Here is a 22,912-nt window from a genome sequence, read left to right on the forward strand (position 1 = left end):
GATTTAGCTCTAAGTCGCCATTATAAATGTGCTTTTAATGTAACGATACTACGGCACGAGCGGGCTAGATACCATTATGAATTTCGTCCAATCTTGCGTAAAACTTGCACTTCATTTTATTCAATAAACTAGCTTCCGCCCGCGACTCTGTAAAGGTGCTTCTAAACGTTTTTTTCTACAATAGGTATCTGCTTGCACTGTTTGCAACTAATTATTGTGAAGGTATAGCGACTATGCATTTACTGTGTACTACAATAAATAATTTAATCAACTTGACTGCACAGCAGGTGCGATGCCTGGGCAACCCGCTGCCGTGCAACGTAGTGGGTTCGATTCCCGCACGGAGCAACTCTTTACATGATCCACAAATTGTTAATTAATTGGGTCTGTAGTAATCAGAAAGCTCATGTGTATCGGGAGTGAACGTGTATGTTTGATAAACGTACCCACAATTTTAAGAGAAAATACATGAGTGTGGGGCAACGTTTAAAAAAAGTAAGTTCTCCTCTTCTAGGTGCTTCTTCATAACTGATGAAAAGAATATTGTATGAAGAACTTCGTTGAAATCGGTCGAGTGGTTTTTATTTCTATAAAGAAATACAGACTAGACAGATAGACAGACAGACAGACAGACAAAAATAAACAATTTTTGGCGTCAGTATCGATCACTAACCTTGATTTAACCAAGACATCTTCCTATATCTAGTAATAAAATAATTTTCATTATTTCCTTAGAAAAAAAAGTGATAGTTTTCATTACCCGGAAAATTTCATGTACAGAATTTCCTACAGTAATTAGATAGATATTTTAATTACTAACGTTTTTTTCTACAATAGGAGACTGTTTGCAAGATTAGGTGTGAAGGAAAAATTATGCATTACTGTGTATCTAATAATTTGACCTGACTGCATACAGGTGTATGTGTTGACCCGCTGTCTTAAAGGTCATTCCCGCACGGAGCAACTCTTTACATGCTAGTGGAGAAATAATATAAATGTTAGTTAAAACGAAAAAAGTCCTTGTGATAACGTTTAAAACAATCTCTTCTATGTGCTTCTTCATAACTGAAAGAATATTGAGAACTTAAAAAAAATACAGATAAATAGTTACAATAGTGTCTCCTCTGCATTAGAGAAAAAGAAATGACTATTACCTCCCCTCTCACACCTCTACTCCAATTTTTCGATATAATAGTACCTACGAGTCTATTGCCAAAAGGTGTGAAGGAAAAATCATATACAATTGTTTTTATATTTGTATGCTGTCTTAAACTTCGAAAATGCTAATCCGCGTCGAACTTGTGATAATTAAAAAAAAATCCGTAATTCCAATATATTCGGTGTACATATATGTTTTATTAAAACAATCATACCGGCATACATACATATTATCTCTACTCTACTCCAATTCTTCCATATTAGTACGAGCCTATTGCCAGAAATCATATACAAGCGTTTTTAAATTCTATTGGACCAAATTTCAGCTAATTCTCGTCGAACCAACAAATAATTACGGGATCCGATCCATAAAACTCGACGAAATCAGTGTACATTCACAGAAAAAAGTAAAATACATTTAAAAAGAAAATACTTTTTTAAGACAGATTAATGAACAGACTTCCGACAACACAGACAATACCTGTCTTTATCCTCATAGTATCAATGTCTAATCACACAAACAAACTGACAACGGTAATCCATCTGCCAATAACAACAATACAGATACCTAATTTTAAAACTTTATTATACACAACATCTATTAACTTAACAAAAGTACTCGAATCTTAATTTCGACACGCTCATACGCATCAAATATATGTAATTTCGCCTGTGAACCGATGATTTCTAAATATAATAGTAAGTTGGTATAATATCGGCTCGTAATTCTGTGGGTAACTGTATTATGAAGAGTAGGAAGTTTATTTGTTTAGCGAGACTATTAATCATAGTTTGTTGTGATCCAGTGAAAAGAGAAGTACAAAATTGTTATTGTTACTGCTAAGTATGTCTATGGTAATCTGCGACAACGTTGTGAGTAGTGTATTTGTTAAATCTATTATTTTACTATTTAATTCATATTTTATGTTTAATATAATTCTGTTTCTTGTGCTTAATAAAACAAAAAAAATAATAGTTGGTATATAGGTACTTTAGTTTTGTAAGACTTACAAAAATTAAGTGTACAATGGGTGGTCTTATCGCACAAAGTGAGATCTTTTAGGCATTCTTTGAATGAAGCTTTATAATCTAGCGAAATATTAAAGCTTGTCAGCCAATAACATACAATATTTGTATAATACGTGTGATTAGAAAAAACTTTGGTACTGAAAAATCTATGAATTATTTTTGAAATAACGTTATTATATATGATAATAATCTTTATTAAACAGTTAAATTCAAACCAAATACGGTATATTTGTTCGTCTGTTTCAATTGACCTTTTGTTTTATCTTCCATACGTACTGTATATTTGAACTGTGCCCTAATAGAATTACCATTGATTAAAAAATATCACGACCACGTTCAGATTGTAGTTTATTATTGTTTTAATTTAATTTATTACTTAAATTATTGGCTATTCATAGTTTTCTAGGCTAATAACAGTTTGTCTGACCTGGTAGTGAGATCTATTCAGAGTTCAGCTAACATTTCTTTTATAAAGGTGCATGATTAATATTTCTGACTAAATATAAACTAAGGCTGGTTGTAAGAGGATATTGTCTTGTGTGGTTTCGAAAGTAAATATAAATGATGCAGTGTTTGAGATAATGGAGGCTTTTTAAGTTACTATGAAAACTGTTCATGTCTCTATTCATTTAATTTTGTAAAAAATCCTAGTCCTGGAAGGACTGATCTGATGTATAGACCTAACCTCTTCTTAGATAGAACTTGAATCAGAACAATGCCAGTGAAAAACGCCCGTATGTCTGCATTGAAAGAAATTTAATTGGTCTGCAAGGTATCATCATCATGAGCCAGTGATCGATTGCTGGACACAGCTATAAACTCTTCTAAATAGTTGCAAGTAGCCTAAAAATGTTCAAAACCAGACAATCCAGCTGTGTACCTTGAAGTGGTCTCATTGACAGCTAAACTAGATCATAATAAACAAATGATCAGTTGGGTTATTGCGTAATAGTGGTCATACAGTTATAAAACAATGACGTTACGTGCTGCCGAATTATAAACACATCGCCGCTCGACATACCCAGTTACGTGTTACAATGAGTTAATGCCAACATACTGAGATTACGTGCTGTCACAACACTCAACTTGGAGTGCTTGAAGACAGCCTTAGAGGGGTTGAAGCCATAGAAGAAACGAAGATAAATAAAGTGAAATACTTCATTGATAACTTGCACTTTTTGAATCCGTTAATAATTTTAAAAGCTATTATATTTATTTACCTAATACAACGAACATCTCAGAGCAATTTTTATGGGTACACTTATTATATTTTGTTTCAGCTCTATTTACGTGCATAGCAAAAAAAAGCGTCCACCAGAAGGAAAACCAAACTTAACTAAATACACGAGGAAATAAGCATAACCCAAAGACATGGCCGCCAACACACATCCTGCAGCATAAGCTAAGTATACATTACGACAATAATATTATAAAGTTATGTCGCTCGAAGTAATTTTATAAAATTGACGTCTGATTTCACCACTCTTCCGTATTAGTTACACTCATTCTGGCCGATTAACTGCACCTCTACAAACAGAGAAAGCAATGATTGTAACTAATGTACTAATGCTGTGCTGGTTTATGTGAATACGAGGAAATGTAATGCACATTACACCCAGTACACGTTGAATAGCAGGAGCAATCCTTAGGATTTTCCGTGGAAATAGATCGCTGAATCGCTTGCAAATAACGTCCTATAGCTACTGAATGTGTACGGAGATTATTTAATGGCTTATTGTACATATTATGTACCTACATAATTAGCTTATTTTTAAGGGGTAAAATCATCCAATGACTTCTCTCAACTTGGGCGAGGCGTTAGACTCTTACTTACTAAAAATCACCCCGTTCCTTCTTCTTCTTTTCAAGCCGGAGCCCCGGTAGGTAGTCCGCAGCTCCGGAAAATAATTAGGTTATGGAGTGTATTAATTTTTGTATTATGTACATTTTTTTGCACCAACAGGTGATTATAAATATTTTATGGAAAAAATCTTACACTAAAATTAATCACGCAAATTCACAATCACGATTAAATTTATCTCGTATTCTATGTAATCTACAAGAAGAACCTATAAGTAGGTGTCTCTGAATGAAAACGGTAGTGATATAAGTTCAAGCAGTTGTTAAACGAAGCACGATTTCGCTGTCGCGTTGTACGACTGTCATTTTAACAGAGCGCTAAGTTATATTACTAATAAACGGCTGAGTTAGTTTCTCTATTTAATATTATACTTTTGAAATAGTAACTAGAAGAAGAGTGAATACTGAATTTCTGTAGATCAAAACGGGAAAGGATTAGGAAACTCAGAAGTCTAAATCAAGTGACTGGACGAATGCTTTTTTAAGGCGGAAAAATCATCCAATCAACTTCTCACGCCTTGGGCGAAATGAGTGGGAGTGTCACACTCTTACTGACTAAAAACCATCCCGTTCCTACTCCTGCTTTTCAAGTCGAAGCCCTGGTAATCGTTAGGTAGACCTCAGCTCCAGATCACTGGACATATGCTTACCATCCGATTGTTGAACCAACAGAACAAATATGACTATGTATTAACTTACTGTAATAGGTATAACGCCATACAATGTAAACTTCAATCAGGTGGGCCGGTGAACCCGTTCTCGAACCGAGATAACTAAACTAATTAATTAATTCAAGTGAAACATTTTGCAATGTAACAATAACCCAGATACGAAGTTATCGGCGATCAACAACAATCATTCAAGGCATCGACTCCGAGACCTTCAGAGCTACCTTCAGAGGCTGGTCCAAGCGCATTCCTAGTAAAATGCTAATTACATGGTAATCAGCCATTTGAATATTGCAGCATCGGTATTGTAATGTGCTGTGGTATGTCAAAGAAACTAGTGTTTGGTTGCATCTATCTCGAAAATTGCTTTGCGGGTGTTGATGGTAATATTTTTGGACATGGCTTTACATTTTTTTCTTTCAGGAAAATCACAGTCAATAATCCCATTATCTACCTGTAAAGCTAAGAAGTGCTATAAAGGCGAGACTGTAACAATATTCCAGTTAAAAATGAAATAAATTAATTCATTTAGTTAACCATGACTAAGTTTACCCACAGTTGATACATTAAAAATAAAATTTAAATAACGCTCTAACATCCCATGCCTAAACTAGAATACAACCGAATATAACAAAACACCAAATAAACAACAACAACAGCTTTACACAGCAGCTGTTTCCAGCGACAACTTCAAACTGCAGCACCCTATACTTACAGCAGCCAACACAATGATTACCCACCAATAGGTGCACTGTAACAGTGAGATAATGCCTGCCCACCATATCTTCACGGTAAATACCAATCTACACTTCCAATTAATACTAAGACAAGAGCCAAGCTTCTCGCCCTCGTAAACTTGTATCGATTGCTCGATAGGTTCACTCGCCGATCGTAATTATCGATAGCGCAACACTAATTGTGGATGTCGATATCGAGGTTCGAAGTGACGATGACGGGTGATGCTTTAACGATAAGTTGCTCGATAGAATGCATGTGTTCGATCTAGTTGAATCGATTTTTCAGATTTGGAATGCTTATTGATCTTATTTTTGTTATGTTTTTTGTATCAAGATATTTCACAATGTTCGTTAAGTATAGTATAAATGCCTATTACATAAGTAGCATGTACAATATATATAACTAATTTTTCGTATCAAACACCACTTCCAAGTTCATGCTTCATAATCTCCCCTAGACGTTATAAAAACCGCAATTAAAATACCCACTGACTACCTTTAATACGTGTATCACGACAACACTAATTCATCACATCCCTACATCATTGTTTTACTCTCATTGCGCGCTACCGCAGGAAATTGTGCGCACACGCGGCTTTTTCTAAGTGACGAAAGCCATTTAATGTTGTATGAAATAGTTTTATTGTTCAACTGTCATTACCGGTACAGTAAAAATGAAAGCTGTCATTAAGATGCACAGATTATGTTTTACATAATTGTTGTACTGGAATATTAAACAATAAATGGTAAAATTTGTTTTATTGTGTTTTTTACAACTGTTGATACAAGGATTCTAATGTAATTATTTGTTGGTTTTAACGTGAGTTGTGGTGTTAACACAATAAATACGAATATTAAACCCTGTGAATATGTGGTTTAGATGGCATCAAGCGAGCAGACGTGGTGACTGGTGGTAAACAACTACTCCCACCTATGAACTGGAGTACTGGACATCCGCATCTTCAGAATAGTTACAAATGCATTGCCGGCCTTTAAAAAGGAGTTCACACTTTTCTTGAAGGAAATATTAAAGTAACTGTAAATACAACGAGTGTTACTTGTCACATAGATAAATCTGTGTCATTTCCTTTAGGTAGTGCTGTAATGCAAGATTGCGTAGGCGCAGCGTTACAGCAGACGATATTAATATTTATACTGTTTACTTCATTAATAAATCAAAATATGAAAGCAGGAATATAGATAGGTATGGTAATTATACTGGAGAGATTTGGACAACAATTTAAAATTTCCTCTTACTATAATTTTTTTCAAATATCTGGCGTGAACACACACATCTCATGAACAGCGCGCTTACTATTGCCCGCGCGAAATGCCCGAGATGAAATCATACCATGTGTGTGTACAACCGCTATATGTAATGAGACGGATAAGAAATAATCTTGTAACTAATATATCCTTTATACCTGTATTTAAGCCTAAATATAACTGACTAAAACTTTCAATAAATCTAATCTTGCACCGACAAAAAATGATTGCCTAAATCCGTTGTTTAAACATCATAACTTGCAAGCTTACACGCTTAATCGAATACATGATTAATAAGGCCGGATCCACACCAGCCTATCGTCCCGCCGTCCGGTCAGTGTGGCAACGCCTTATTTCACTCCACATCCTTCCGAGTATACGTCACTTCAAGGAAATGGTTTCGAAAAGTTGTGAGAACAAGTCGAGATTTAAATGTCAAAGTATTAAGTGTAATGTGTTTTTGTTGGTGGATATTGCAGTTGTAGTTGTTGTTATTGTTTCATAAGCCAGGAACAGTTGCAGGTATTGCTAGTCAACTGGTTGTAAGCATGAAGAACTTCTGATTCTTATACCTCTATTTCAGGCAAAGTTAGTATTACTTGTTTTTATTCGTAACAAAATTTAAGGTATCAAGCAATATGAATAACTCCAAAATATTGTGTCCCACTTTATTCTAAAATTAACAGTACATTTTTCAATTAAAAACAAACATTTTCTTTTCATTCATGTAGGAAGTAGTCCTATAAATTAATATCTTCCTAAAGATACGTTACCGTTTTTTCTGCAGTAGCAAAAAGACCCTAACATCTAAAGCGTAACTACGTAAACCAGTCTAGTAATTCCATATCAGTGTGCAGAGTACATAAATAGAGGTAATCTCGGAGCAACCCCATTACTTTTACGTTGAGATACCGGCTCCCGTTACCCTGCGCTTTAGGGATGTTATAAACTTCGGTATCCGTAACCGAAATGTACCTATCGAGTATCCGATAAATAAACCGTAAGCGATATTAACGATTCAGATCATTTAGGAGATGGCTGGCACTTAAATAAAAGTGGCTACGATTGATTTCTGATCAAGAAATAATTTGATCTGCCAACGAAATCGCCTGTAACAAAACAAAACATGATTCCTCAAAAGATTTACTAAGGAAAGATGGGGATTATAATTATGGTATCTAAAGAAACCTAACAAAACAAAACTCTTAAAGGGGAATACTTTATTCAACAGTGGACACTTCCCAGCTGAAAAGTCACTCTTTTAAGAGACATAAAAACTATAGTTAAGTATCTTCTCTGAATCCGTATCCAGATCCGAAATGTGACACCTGTAACATCCCTGCTGTACATGATACATTAGCCAGGCTGTGACACGGTAGCCATTAGAATATCCTCGTCCACCATATCGTAATGGTCGCGGTTTACCTGCCTTTACGGTTTTTTGTGCAACCAACTTATTAAATAAAACTGTACAAGATATGTACATTGTACAAGGCAGGCTGGTTTGGTTGGCAAGGCTTCCTGGTCGTCTGTCATATTTAGTGTAAGGGTTGGTTTGTTAAATATATTTACTGATATTACTATTATTTCTTATTCTTCAAATGATATAATTCGAATCAGCCACTTATTTCACATGAGATAGAGTATACAAAGGCATCTGAACTCGTGTTGTCAAAAATGCATTTTGTTTTGTGGTCTAATATAATTAAGAGCAAAATGTTAAGATCTTTAAAAATAAATTCTTTACTACCGTAAGTAAGGTAGCACTTAGTTGACATCCTTTGATTACAATCAAAGGATGAAAAAAGATATGCAGACATCGCTAACATCAAATACACATCACACGTCACATTAAAATAGTTACGAACCGTTTTGATTAACTGTGTCTAATCAACGACACCTTTTATAGACACTATAAAACTTACACTACATCTGAATCTAATCGATACGTTTTTTATCTAGCTTATGTCCTACCATCAATCTTAGTGTTAATTTTCTCAGACATTTATATGGCCTATAAAATCCATTTAAGACGACTATAAAGTAAACATCGCTATTCCATTTTAAACAGAAATTCATCGAGAAAATAAACAAACCTTTCTAAGCATTTCCCCTGACACCACCAATGATAATATAAAGAAAGCAAACCACTTTAATTCGATCGGCTATTACGCGTAAAGGAAGCAAGGCAAGTGTGTATAACCCGGCTAATTGAGGGAGCTAGGTGTCAAGTCACTGTACAAGCGGTCAAGGCGACATCTGAAATAGGCCGGCTGTTTCGACCCGAGAGCGCTGAACTTGGCTGACCATTAGAAAATCTAATCTCACGCCGCTTCTGTGTGGGTCGTCAGGTTCAGCTGGAAGAAAGTACAGGAGATTGTTGTATGCGTGCTCCAATTTTAAAATTGATCCTAATCTACTTAATCAACGAAAGTACCTATTAAAACCATTGTTTATTGTTAAAATATATCAAAATGAAATACAAAATTTAGAGACCAACTGGATACATTACACATTGTCATGCTTACATGTAATCGAGACCGATTACATTCGATACCAAACATAGCCCCAAAAGGTTACACGAGTCCAGCCAGAGCTACAAAATGACTGTTTTCATCGATAAAATTATTCACTACTTTACAAAAAAATCTAACGTTACAATTTTTTCAAAAGTTAACCTAAAACAACGATACTTTCGTGCGCCTGTACTATTCTCGGTCGCACCTAAGCCCCGCCCAATCGCGGCTGCCCTGTCCGACACTTACCCTGATTGAAACTATTAAAATGGGCGACTTGAAAACCAAACAGTGTAGTTGGCTTTCCACTCTCTATAAGATAACTACTCCTGTACTGTTGTGATATCAGCACCTCTAAACGGTTTTTGTTTGTTGTAGCCATTAAATGAAAATTCATGTATAATTTTCATGGATAATGCAGAGTTGTATAATCGATATAAATAGGTAAAGGAGATTGTCCAAATCTGGCTATTTTTGAACAGGCTGCTCAGCAAAAATGTAATTTACCAATAATTTTATTTATATTTTAGTAAATGTCTGACGCTAATAACTTTGTATCAATTTGTACTTTAAAAAAATCGATTTTTATTGGTATTTGTTATGATAAGACCAAGTATTTGTAGTAGTTGGCTTTGAATTTGACTTTAGTGCTGCCAATCTGCTGTCAATCTGTTGTGTTTTTCGTCAAAATGACAGATATTATTCGCTTTGTTCTTTTGCATTGTGAGTGTTGAAACTCCAATTTATTGCGTGGGAAAATACAAAGTAGACACATTAGTAGGAAAACATATTTTGTATATATATTATATGAAAACAACACTTAAGGCAGGACAGCCATAAAACATTATTGCTGCAACTGCATGGTGGGTCATAGAACAGTAGGTTGATGTGCACATATAATAACTATTATTTGGTTTTTAAGCTGGGCAAGGTACCAGAAAATTATTAATCCACCTGCCGAGTTCCTTGACCATATTTTAATTACATATGAATCGGATTAATAATGCAATTTAATAGAAAAAAATGTTTTATTTCATGCATAATCAGTTTCAATAAAATGTAAAAAAATATCTAAATATAAATCTTGATACAAAACTAAGTTTGTATCTTCATTCTTACTGATATGAACTAATAAATCAAACATATATTATTAGCTGAAGTGCTTGTTCAAAAATAGCCAAAGTCCCATACAAGTTGGTCAATCCCCTTTCAGCAATAGTTAAAAATTCCAATATTTGATAGCGCCAACTTCGTACCAAAAAACACGATACCCTAATTTATTTAAGCCAATTGTCGAAATAAAAATTTTAGGAAATAAATACATAATGCCAATTACACTTTGATTAGAGTTTAACCATCACAAACGTTCAATATCCCAAATCAAATTACTTTAATACATCATTATTGTAGAGCGTGGTCTTCAATTTTAATTCCCTGTCTCTAAAACTCAAGACAATCAAAACACAGACTGTACAAATCTTTAAAAAACATGAAGTTATGAACCTAAAGCTGATCGTAATATCTGAACCCGTGTTATCAGGGAGTGTATCCGAGCAAGTGACAGGCGAACCGACATGCAGATATTACGTATAGCGTGCGCATGCGCCGGGGTGGTGCGCGTGGGCAGACCTCCGAGTTATTGCTTGTCCCACTGCCTGTTACCGTTATCTTAAAGCCCTTTATTATATAGAACTTATGTAGTTCACTTTGAAATTATAGCGATAATATTCAGATTTTTAAAGCAGACTAGCGATTCATTCTGACTTCGCTCTGACAATATTTTCCGACACATCTGATGAATTTTCTTTAATCTTTTGTAAAAAACTTATCGTCATTCGTATAATAGGACTGGGAATAAGAAGAATAAAGTAGACATATACTAATACTATCGATTACAACCTTGCTTCCTTGCGTTTTCCGAAAATTTTCATGAATATCATAAATAATAACCTTAGCAAGAAAAATAATGTTTGATCAAACGATCTTCGAGCGATGTACAGATGACAGAAAGTTTTATTAGTACAAACATACTATTTATAATGTCATTCGTTTTAATTATACATTAATATGATTAAGTACGTACAATTATTTATCTTGCACTAAAATAAATAACCACTTGCATGGATCGTAAGAAGATGCAAAACCAGGAGTTATAAAACAACCTCGTTAGCATTTTAAATACTTACTAAGGGACATAAAACATATTACCTACATAATTATGTCGTAAACTATAAATAATAATACGTGTTTCTGTTTCTGTACTAAACTAGAAATTAGCTGCAATTGAATCTTGTTTCTTAGCTCGTATTTTAACTAATAGGCGCCTATTTGTTGTACCGAAGAACTGCAACGCCTCAAATGCAATTATGGTTGACTGTAAGTAGGGTTGTAATACATATATTTGAGCCTAAACTGATTAACTTTACACTATTAGTATAATATATACAAAAAAAAACATCTACCAAACACGAAAACAAAATCTTAGTCAAATATTTTGATACGAGCTATTAAACTACACCATAAAATATACCTAAAGTTAATATAAATAAGATCAAATGTCCTTACTTCTATTAAATACCTACAACTACATTTATTTCTCTGTATCCTCTACAAGTGTATTCCATGAACACACAGCCCTGCAAACAATATAAATTGATTCATCTCATTCCCATATCACAAGCTTCCTGAAATCGTGCCTCCAGAGGTCGAAATCTTAGGAACTATTGTAAGGGAACCGAATATCGTACATTTTCAGTCAGTGATTCTCAAAGTATAGTCTTATCAAAGATTTTGTGAAAGAAAGTTGCTATAAGAGCTTGTTTCGTAAACCCTTGTTCATGCTGTCATCGTAGTTTGCTGAAAGCTCAGTGTACTCTTTTTCGTCTAAAATCTGAAATGCAAAATTGGAAAACGAACTGTTTTATAGAATTAATTGATAAGAGAATAAAAAGGCGTAAATTGTTAGTAGTAGCAGTAATGAGACTTTAAAAAATCTGATAATAATACGATAAACAGAATTATAAATTACATACATACAAAAGTTATAAAATAAAACATTTAGAAGATATTTTGTGTAAACATTAAGCATCGCTGTCCGATACACCGTGTGTACAGGACACAGGCAGCCGACAGGTAGGCTGACCCCGCGCGGCCGCGTATAAATCCCATTGTTTCAGCCCGTTAGATATTATTTAATATGTAAGAGAAATATATAATACTCCGATACAGTCTCGCATTGTACGAGTACACACCTTCACACCTCCGTATTTATGTTTGTTGAGATTAAACGAATGTCTTTTGCAATGATTTCTTTGTGTATATACTTGTCTATAGTTAACTTATTGACCTAGCAGTAAGCAGGTTTTTAATAATTATAATATGTATATTCAAATGTATTACACCTTTCTATATGTACCTAGAATTACTACATATTACTACTCACATGTTAAATATACGTGTAATGAAAAATCACACCAATAGCTTGTATTTACCAATTTTACGAGTAGTATCCCAGAATCGAAATTTAACAATAAAAAAATGGGCTATTATTTTTTGCAGTCATAGAAACTTTAACATTTTATATTATATAAAGATAAGTAAGAAACCTGTAGTTAGATAGTAATCAACACAATGTTTATCGGTTCAATCGATTACGATACAATCGATTGTCAACTCGGTTGGAAGGCGTTAGCGATATAACACCCACTTCTAAATCTAAGATTACAATGAATCGAGAGGCTTTTAAACCCTGAAAATAGTGCTTTTGTTTATAAATACTAATACTTACCTACTTTACCTTTACACTTTTTCATTTATATTTATTTATAGTTACTTAATTAAGTGTGAAAATTCCATCGGCGCCATCTATCGATTTCAAATAATATAATACCTTATTTTTGTCCTTACATAATATCTAATTAACCTTCACTATGTCCTTAAGGTTCATAAAAGAAGGTTAATAAAATCAAAGTTATTAATCTGAACAACAATATTGTAACTTTTTAAAAAGGTTACAATAAACTCTCACAAAATATCAACGTAATACCAGCAGCTTTATTTTAAACGTTCTTAATTATTCCAAAGATACATACATACATACATATAAACAAACATACATACAAAAAGACAGTTATTCTTTAAGTTACGTCGACATATCCAGAGCAGGATTCCGGCCTTAATTAACCGCATCGAATGAAATTGATAAGTTCACGATACGTTGCCGATAAATTAATAATGTTCAAACAGTTATGTACTTTATATTTAAGTGTTTATGGCATATAATACCTTTTATAGGTATTTCGAATTACTCCGGAAGGGCAGACAGTGTGATTATGTCATACAAGACGGAGTTTTATTTATATACCCATTTTATATATCGTATTGGTAACTATAATACAAGGGGTATTATTCCATCAATAATCACAGGCCGCATGTGGGATTGCCCAGCAAGAGATCTACATTTGATTCCCAGATCAGGCAAAAAGATTTATATTTTTTCGATTTAGGAAACTCTCAGAAACATCGACTTTGAACTGTCGGGAAAATCGTAATGGTCACCCCTAATACATGGAACATAATTATATCATAAGTAACTGAAAAAGTGCTGCACTGCATATGTGTGTTACCTGCACAATCGGGGGTTAAAAGGTAAGACGTCAATCGTGTATTATTTGTTAGATTTCTTATTTGATATTATTTCAGATATATGTATTATATTCCATATTCTGACGTCAACACTCGTAGCTATCTTTCTGCTATCTTTGAAGTCCATCCAAAGGTCGTTCATAAGGAAGTCACCTTGGACTGACTAAATCTGTACTTTGTACTGTTTAGATTTCAAATCGTATTTATCTTCTAATACATACTGTACGGTACTATATGGGAATTTCCTGAAAAGTCTTAATTCTCGTTTTTGTTAGAAAAGATAGACTTTTGTTAACATTAAAGTCATCATTGATGTTAAACATATCCTTTTCTTAGAATTGTTAGTGTCACTTGTTCGTATAGGTAAATTACAGACTACTATGAAATCCTTACACCATTGAGGCCATTTCTATACGTAACTACGACAAATTTATTTATACAACAAACCTTTTCTAATTGATCACCATCTAACCCAGAAGCATGTATTAAATCAAACATTAAATCTATCACAGTTAAACAAAGTGCCCGACTTTCTATCACGAAACAAAAATAATAAACGCCATAAAGGATATCTCGAAATTATAAACTTATCTGCATCTGACCATCCATTACTTGGCAAAGAGACATGATCTGCTCTCAAATCTTAAAAGGCTATAGTCCAAATGTTAACGGTACATGCATAATTATTGTTATTGCACAAAAATGTAATTACTTGCAACGATATTTATTGATAAAAACATATAAAATATGACAGAGAGCGCGGCGGCGCGGCCGGCCGAGATAAAAGAGGATCTGCACTTACGCGACTCATATGTGTAGTCTCGACCTTACTTTGCTACAACACATACACAGATTATGCATATGAAACTTAAAATTTTATGTACTGTGCTTTTTTTGTTTCCGCTTTTCCATTAGACCTAAGGGAATAGTAAAAATTCCAAAATATTTATGTTATGTTATGGTTTCAAGACAGCCTGCTTCGAAAAACTTGACCAATAGCAATAGAAAAATATGTCTACAAGGCGCTTTAAAAACTTAATTGTGATCTTTTCAAATAATCGTATTAACCTAAGGGTGTAAAATAATACAGACAACCAGATATGTTTGGATAGATAATTGCCTAGTTGAAACTTAACAAATCTGGTATTTATTTATCATGTTTATAGCAAAATACATAACAGCATTTTAGTAGTCGCGTAAATCAACATTCAGCTAGCCATTAAGATATAATATTGTCAGTTTCATGAGATATTTAATATCTTAATCACAGTTCTAATAATTACTTTAATCAAACTCTAAAAGTGAATAGCTTCCTTCTTTTGTGCAACTGAGCAAGCATCGACTTCCCGCATCCGAAGTTCTGTTTTCCACTTTAATGAAATATAATTACTGCACTTGCATTTTACGTACAGCCTAGCCATTCACCTTTCATTTCCTCCCGTCGCGACCGGTCAGCGGCTCCAACCTTACTACACTCTCATAACCTATAAACAATTAATTATAACAATTTATCGCGCCTGACTACAGATACGCGACAAGCGAAGGAATGTGCTACAGTTTAAATGAGGCTGCGCGGGAGTTGAACCGGTCGGGGGCGATCGGCCGCCTCCGCGCAACTTCGGGGAAAGGCCGACCATGATTTATAGCTAAAATTAAACTCCGAGTACAGGTCGCAGCAACCGTCGAATGCAGGGAAATGAGATCACGACCGGAGTACGGATCGATTATATCGATAATTTGACGGCTCGCTTGGGAAATGTCTTAATCGTGACAAGTGGGCTATGTCAAAATATCACGTGACGTAACACACTGCTAACTTTTTAAGGCATTAAAGTTCGATCCAATTAACGGTATTTACATTTCCTGTTTAATAAAATGTGAATAAGTAATGTCTTCCGAAATCCAAAAATTAGGCGCTAAAAGCTCTCTCTGATGGTTTATATAAAGTACAGAATCCGTACGATATCTGAATTGCTTCAAGTGCGTACACTGCAAAAGCCCGGACGTCGTAAAATCTAGTTCCATAAAAGGGTGACAGAACATTTCGCAGATCATTCCCACCTAGCACGAATATCAATTTGAAACCAGAATATTATCTGATCTGTCATCGTGAAATAAGACCTCTAAACAGTCATGCGCACTATCGTATAATTCCCTAATTCGCATTGTTCTTATTGGTCCATCAATCGCAGGCGCATGCGCTGTAGAGTCCAACGCACAGTATATACTGGTGGATGAGATAAAATCGCGCCAGTCGAGCTGCGGCAGCGGTCGCGTTATCTCGATCTGGGAGCTAGTAACTGCGGCCCGCAGGTCGTTCCATACAAATTGTATGGCATATCTACTACTACTTTTGGGCATAGTTAACCTTATAGTTTTCTTGTAGCATGTTCTCGGCCGCTAATGGGAGCGATTCATCGCGTCAATGGTGTGAGAAACGCGTAAATAGTCCGGGGCTGGAGATGGAGCCTGCTGATACTATTCGAATTGTATCGGTGTGAATGTAGGAAATTGGATTTAGTTGCTCGCTGAAAAATAATAAATGGACATATAAGGAGCTGACCAATGACTGTTTAGCACGCCATGTTCTCATGTGACCCTATTCAATAGAAGTCTTATAGGTCCTACATGAACAGTTATTAACCCACATCTATATTTACTACTAAAAGTCCAACCACTCTTGGCCAATGGATGGCTGATTACTCTTAAACCACTTATAACTCTTCTTCAGCAAGGTACCTTTTATAGGTAGCCTCAATTCTCTTCATTACACAATTTCAGATGCACTAAGTCTGAAGCCCATAGTATCCCCGCTTAAATGGTCTTTCAAGATTTCTTATAAAAAATAATTAAATAGCATCGTTACCCTAATTATGGCACTCTATTTTTTTTAATAAGTTCATCTGTGATCTTTGCCTTCGAGTTTGAGTACTTATTTTGCAAATACAAAAGCCTCAACATTGAACTTAAGCTGAAATACAAACACTAAACGTCTGCCTACATTCCTAGAATGCTAGAACATTACAATCGCAATTTTAAGAAATTGACTCTAGAATCTAGAGGAACTTCCCCACAAAAAAAGGTATTAAAAAAATCTGAACACCGTAGCCACTGTCCACTGCATATCACTTGGCCTCCAAACAAGAATAAATTTACGCAGCAATAAAAAGCACATAAAGTGACATAATAGCACTGCATCTGCCGGCCCTCCTGCTTCTAAATAGCTTCATAATACGGTTGATAGTCATATCTAGTCCATCTTGCATTACCATATAAAATACGAACGCGTTTTATGCGTTTATAACTCGAGAACTGCTGAACGAATTTTGAGAATGTAGATATTTGTTTTAGTATTTTTATGAGGAAATATTTTATAGCATCGGATTTGTGTAGTAAGATTAGTTATAGAATGGTAAATTTAAAATAAACTTTGGCATTATTTTAAATAAAGGTAGACATAACAACCCAAAATACTTAACTTACTTACGGTTTATGTTTCATAATATGACGGCCATTTATTTACGTCAATCTTAACCCAATAGTCAATGGAATCAAATAATGGAAAAATATAAAAATCATTCTAAGTACGATGATAAATACAAAAATCTGGGAACGTAGACTTCTAGTATGTAAATTGCATTACTCCTAGACCTAGTATTTTCAAGTACACATAAAAAATTACCTAGCACCATCAAGAAAAAATCTTATCTAGCAACAATCTGAAACATAAACAGATAAGCTAGTTAAAAATCTGAGAAAACTTCAACATTACAACAATGCTTTCTTGTTAAAAACGGGTCTTTTAACTTTTCACATTAAGATTCCCAATGAAGATAGGACACTCGGATTAATTCGCGACATTGAGTCTGTATGCGACCTCTAAGCCCATAAAAAACACGAGAAGAGCTCCCGAGTTCAGATCCAAAGAGTTGAGTTTCTGGGAAATGCAATGTAAGAGGCTGCATGATGGTCTGTGCGAAACTGTCTTAGCTGCCAGTATCTCGGAACGATGTTATCGCCATTCGAAATTTTGAATAGATAATCTTTCACAGATTAAAAAATTATGAAGCTGTATTTTTAATGGGCGGTTTTGTGTAATGACGTCCGCACTTTTTTCAGTGCTGGTGTAAATGGAGCAGCATACTTATAAAAATGTTAATCAAGTTTATTTTTAATGGGGTAAAGGGTTATTTCATCCAATAAAAGTAAAGTCTTGTGTGATATTAATTTTGAGAAAAAGTTGTACAATGTGGGTCATCTATATTTGTCAGCATTTCAAACTGAATTTATAAAACTTGAATAATATTCTCTGCATAATGAATCTCTTATTATCAGCAAGTTGTTAGTTAAAAAGTGAAGTCAAAGGTTGAGGGTATGTCCGAGTCACTGGTGGTGGGGTGATTAAAGTGTCACACAGATTAAGAATATTATAATAAAAGTTAATATTATTAAATGTCAAGTCATCTTACATTATAATCAAATATCTTACCATTACGCTGTTTATTTCGTGAATGAGAATATGAAAAACGTGAAGAATTCCATGAAGAACCACAAAGGTATAATTAAATGCTCAAATCATTATTAATTACTCCTGACTTTTCACGTGCTTGATAATGTAGCTTAGGTTAATGCACATTGCATACTGCACACAAATCTCACTACTTACCAGATTTCATACATACCTTCACTACACTACACGTTAAGTAATAAATAAGGCAACTAAACCCATCATACATATAGCATTATATAAAAAAGGTTTTCCAATAAATAGCCGCTTGGACCGGTTGAAAGGTAGCCGGGCGGAACAATGTCCCGCACGAGATGAGACCGGCCGATTACCGGTAATTATACCAAACGGCTTCTTGTTAACACGTACTTTTAAACAACGAATTAAATAAATTAAAAAAATACCTACATTTAGGCTACTGTCTCTACTCTTTGTGCTGCTGTATATGTTCCACTTTTTCGTATAAGTATAGTTCAGAAGATGGAAGTTTTTAAAAATAAAGTTGACTGACAATGAATCTAATTCGAATAGAACTTAAAAAACTAAACAGTAATAGATCGAAGCTTAGGCAGTTAACCAAAGTTAGATAGACTAAATCATACCTGATCATTCTTAAAGTTGGCTAGCAAGAATGCCTACGGTATTAAACCCACCTATACAATAAAGTTGCAACTAAAAATAAATTACGGCAGAGAAGTCGATTAGAGTAGGTACTACAGACAACAATTTTCACAAGCCAAAACAGAGTACATAAGTATCTAACCAAAATTATCTTAACCAGGACAATGTTTACAACCCAAATTATCCGGTAGCCAATTACAACATACTTAGAGATACCAAGACAGACTACCAAATTAGATTTCCAGCCTAATACTAATCTAGAACAGCTCCATATCTACACAGAACGAGGAAATGTATGAAAGATGTAGATTACAGCTTGGCGAGCAGGTAGCGGCGGGTGAAAGGTTTCATTGTGGTGTCATGCGCCGGCGCGGACCGACGAACAGGCCTGCGCACGAGTGCCAACATCATGTTTGTTTAATTCGGAAGGGTATTTTGATAATTGATGTTCTGTTGGTTTTACTTTTTATTGTATTTTATGTTCGTGGAGAAAAAATATTAATAATTGAGTACCTCACTATAACTTACCGTTATTTGAAGTAAAGGCAAATGCATCCCGTTGTACGTTTCCTGAAAAATGGAAAATTACATTTTAAACCTTTTACTTAAAGACAAAAAAAGTTCAATCAACTAATTTCTGTTAAGCCTATACACCATTTTTCAAAGTCTGAGAGTTCCTTAAAGAAAGTATTTAGGTACTCGTACCAAAATGTAGACAAATTCACTACTTATATGATATAACTCTGGAATACATTTTTTAATAAGTCATTTGAGAAAAAAATACCCAAAACATTGATATTGGAACCAAAGAAAAAACAAGAAAGAACCTTAGGGACAATTCAGCCAATTAAGAACTGATTAGGCCAAATTAAATTGGCAAGATTGGCAAAGTTGACCAATTGGCAAGAAACAACACAAACTAGATGTGTTTGATTCAATATAGTATGTATCCTCGTAAACTTACAAATAGGTACCTACTTACATGAATTACGCTAGTACTACGACTTACGTTAATCAACTCTTATCAATAATTACTAATCATTATTGTAAACTTTGAAAGCATGTTCATAAACAATTAGGTGTTATCGACAATAACTGCGACACAGCTGAATAAAATTACCTCTAGTCAGCAACTCGAGTAGTTTGCTTGAAAAATGAAACTCCGGTCGAAACATTTCTTTACACATAAAATCTAACAAAAATAAAAAAATAAATAAAAAGACACTGGCACTTTGACTAAATGAAACAATTTTTAAATTTGGAACCTTTCAGGCTTGTCACTAATGTCAAACACAAAATTTTTATGTTCGAATTTTGCGAAAAATTGCCGCGTGTTTTACGATTTGAATTTTGAAATCAGAGTTACGTGGGTGACGTCACTTGTGTTATGTCAAACGAAATATTAGTGTAACATGGAACGACTGATTGTCGCCAACTGTTTAATTATGCCGACTGTCCCGATTCATTAGTGCACTATGGCTTCAGGGACGGCTTCTGTACGATTTTTTATCTTTCTTCAATTTTGTACTAAGCGTTTACAGCATTATGGAGGGTGACATTATACTAAAGCTTTGTAAAATAATTATTTCAATCAATTGACAGATTTGAATTCAATGTTTGTTAAGGTATAAATATGTGCACAGACAAAATCTTTTTTAAGTTTAATTCTTGCACTTGCACTTATCTAATTATTATTTAAATAAGTCAAAGCATTTACTTCAAAAATATTAATTAAAACATTTAAAAAATCTCAACGCAAATTCATATCGCATCGTTGAAAAGATAACGCATCTGATATTTTATGGCATCAACATTGTCAAAGAATGCATAAAACAAGCAACAAACAGATAGGGCAGATAATTACAAGTCAAATTACATTTTTCTTTAAAATATATAAAAAATAATAAATTAAACAAAACTGTACAAATTCAAGTCAATATAACAATTTTTTGTAAGTCCCAAGTACGGCCCACGAGTCGTCTGGAGAGGTCAGGGTTGCCGACGCTCGTCTTTTGACCCTCATATATCCGTCCTTCACTGACATACTACAATATTCTACCTCTATCCCTCTCACACAGGCCGCGACACTTTGCTTGACTTTTAACCCTTCACGTCATTGTCATCACTATCCTTTTCACACACATCAACTTTTTAATATTGCCGTTTCATTCAAACAGGTTACGACATATCGGTCGACATATGACCCGAGCATCGGTGGTTCTCTGTCCTTTTTTATCGTCTGTTATATGTGTATGTGTGTCCTTGTCTGCGGTGTCACGACCCTTATACGACTAGCCACTTGAATAGATTAGGTGTTTTCGTACGAATGCGGGTTCAATATTCATTGATAATCGGTTCGTTGGCATTTTATATGCAAGAAATGTATGATTGTTTCCTTTAACATTCGTTTAAATCACATTTTTGTTAACTATGTACAGTATGAATGACAATCGACTGCTACAAATTCTTTGGTTTAATGGTTACTAGTATGACTGCTAGACAAGGGGTACCTGTGGTCGGGTGCTGGATAGAAAAAGTATCCTACTAGATTTTCCATTTCAAACACGGATGTGTTGGGACAATGGACTTGTAAGGCCAAAATAAACTTTTAATTATGTTTATTTATTAAAAATGAATTATAATATTAATCTAATTCTGCCACCATGCACAAGAGAATCCATTATTTACCTTCTAATTAACACGGAAATGTCAGAAACATAAACTTTCAGAAGTTTTTCAGCACTTTTTTCAGTCAGTCTAGCAGAAAACGATTGATATATGCGGTTGACGCATTGATTAGGTAACTGACTTATGTGCAAAATGTGTCTAGGCATTTGACTAGTATTGCTAATGAATGCTAGCCCGCAATCTGAAAATGGGCAATGTCTCTAAGATTATTTTTAACTACCATACACCTCAAGAGAGCTTAGAGAGCATATAAAGCTGACAAAAGGTCGCATTTCCTCTGGTGTTGCGGGTGTCCATGGGGGCGCTGATCGCTTACCATCAGGTGACTCGTCTGCTCGTTTACCACCTACTCCATAAAAAAAATCGTTCACAATATTGCATGTAAATATTTTAACATAAGAAAATGATGACGTCATATATTTATTCGATAAAATACTTATAAACTTCAGTCATTAATCAACATTTACACGAGCCTTTTTTACTTAATATGTAATTTTATAAAAATGTATTTCTTTTTCTAGAAGGAGTAAAATTACTTATAGTTCCCGTAAACTCACCCAAAATTATATTCGACACAAATCTTAACCTGAAGACCTCGCGTTCATCGCATTTATCATTTATCAGTCAGGTAGTCATATACTCGGACCTAGAATTAGTGATAGCCGTTATCTCGAAGTGTCGGGAGCGGAGTAGGTCTGATAGTTTTCACTCGCTCACACCAGCACCGCCGGCTGCCCGGTTGGTTCAACGTTTTTCTAGCAGCTGACCTGAGACGAGCTCGAGCATTCCTACCAACAACCGTACGGTAGGAACTGAGAATAGGTGTAGAGTGGATATGGCAGAAATTAAGTACTTTTATTCCACATTTTTAGGGGGCCATCGAGTAAACGGATATTTGATGGGATGCGATCAATGCTATCCTTCCATGGACAAAAATAACATCAGAGGAGTTACAAGTACATTACAAGTTGTTTCATTGCTGTACCAAACTAAATATTTTTATTGGTTACTAATCATTACTAAAGTTTATTTTTTAGAATGAAAATCTGTGGGCACCATTTGTAGATTTTCTTAATTTTTTTCTATTTTTTTTTCAACAGCCCCACATTAGGATTTTCTCCTGTGTGACTCCCAAACGAAACAACAATTTGTGAATCGCACAAGGAGTTAATTATCAGTATGTTATCGGCTTACTCACGTACTGTTTTGACGAGGAAC

The 22,912-nt window shown here is 34.5% G+C and overlaps 1 protein-coding gene across 4 annotated transcripts in view; it reads right to left on the reverse strand.

Annotated features, from left to right (window-relative positions):
- LOC118269123 (uncharacterized) overlaps window positions 1-22,912 on the reverse strand; it is a 258,041-nt gene that overhangs the window by 189,311 nt on the left and 45,818 nt on the right. For all 4 annotated transcript variants that reach the window (XM_050701998.1, XM_050702024.1, XM_050702019.1 and 1 more), the window contains exon 3: window positions 19,535-19,576. In XM_050701998.1, the coding sequence (XP_050557955.1) occupies window positions 19,535-19,576 (42 nt within the window). The remainder of the gene's footprint in view (window positions 1-19,534; window positions 19,577-22,912) is intronic.

This window comes from Spodoptera frugiperda, chromosome 2, assembly GCF_023101765.2.
Source record: "Spodoptera frugiperda isolate SF20-4 chromosome 2, AGI-APGP_CSIRO_Sfru_2.0, whole genome shotgun sequence".
In the NCBI taxonomy this organism is placed as follows: Eukaryota; Metazoa; Arthropoda; class Insecta; order Lepidoptera; family Noctuidae; genus Spodoptera; species Spodoptera frugiperda.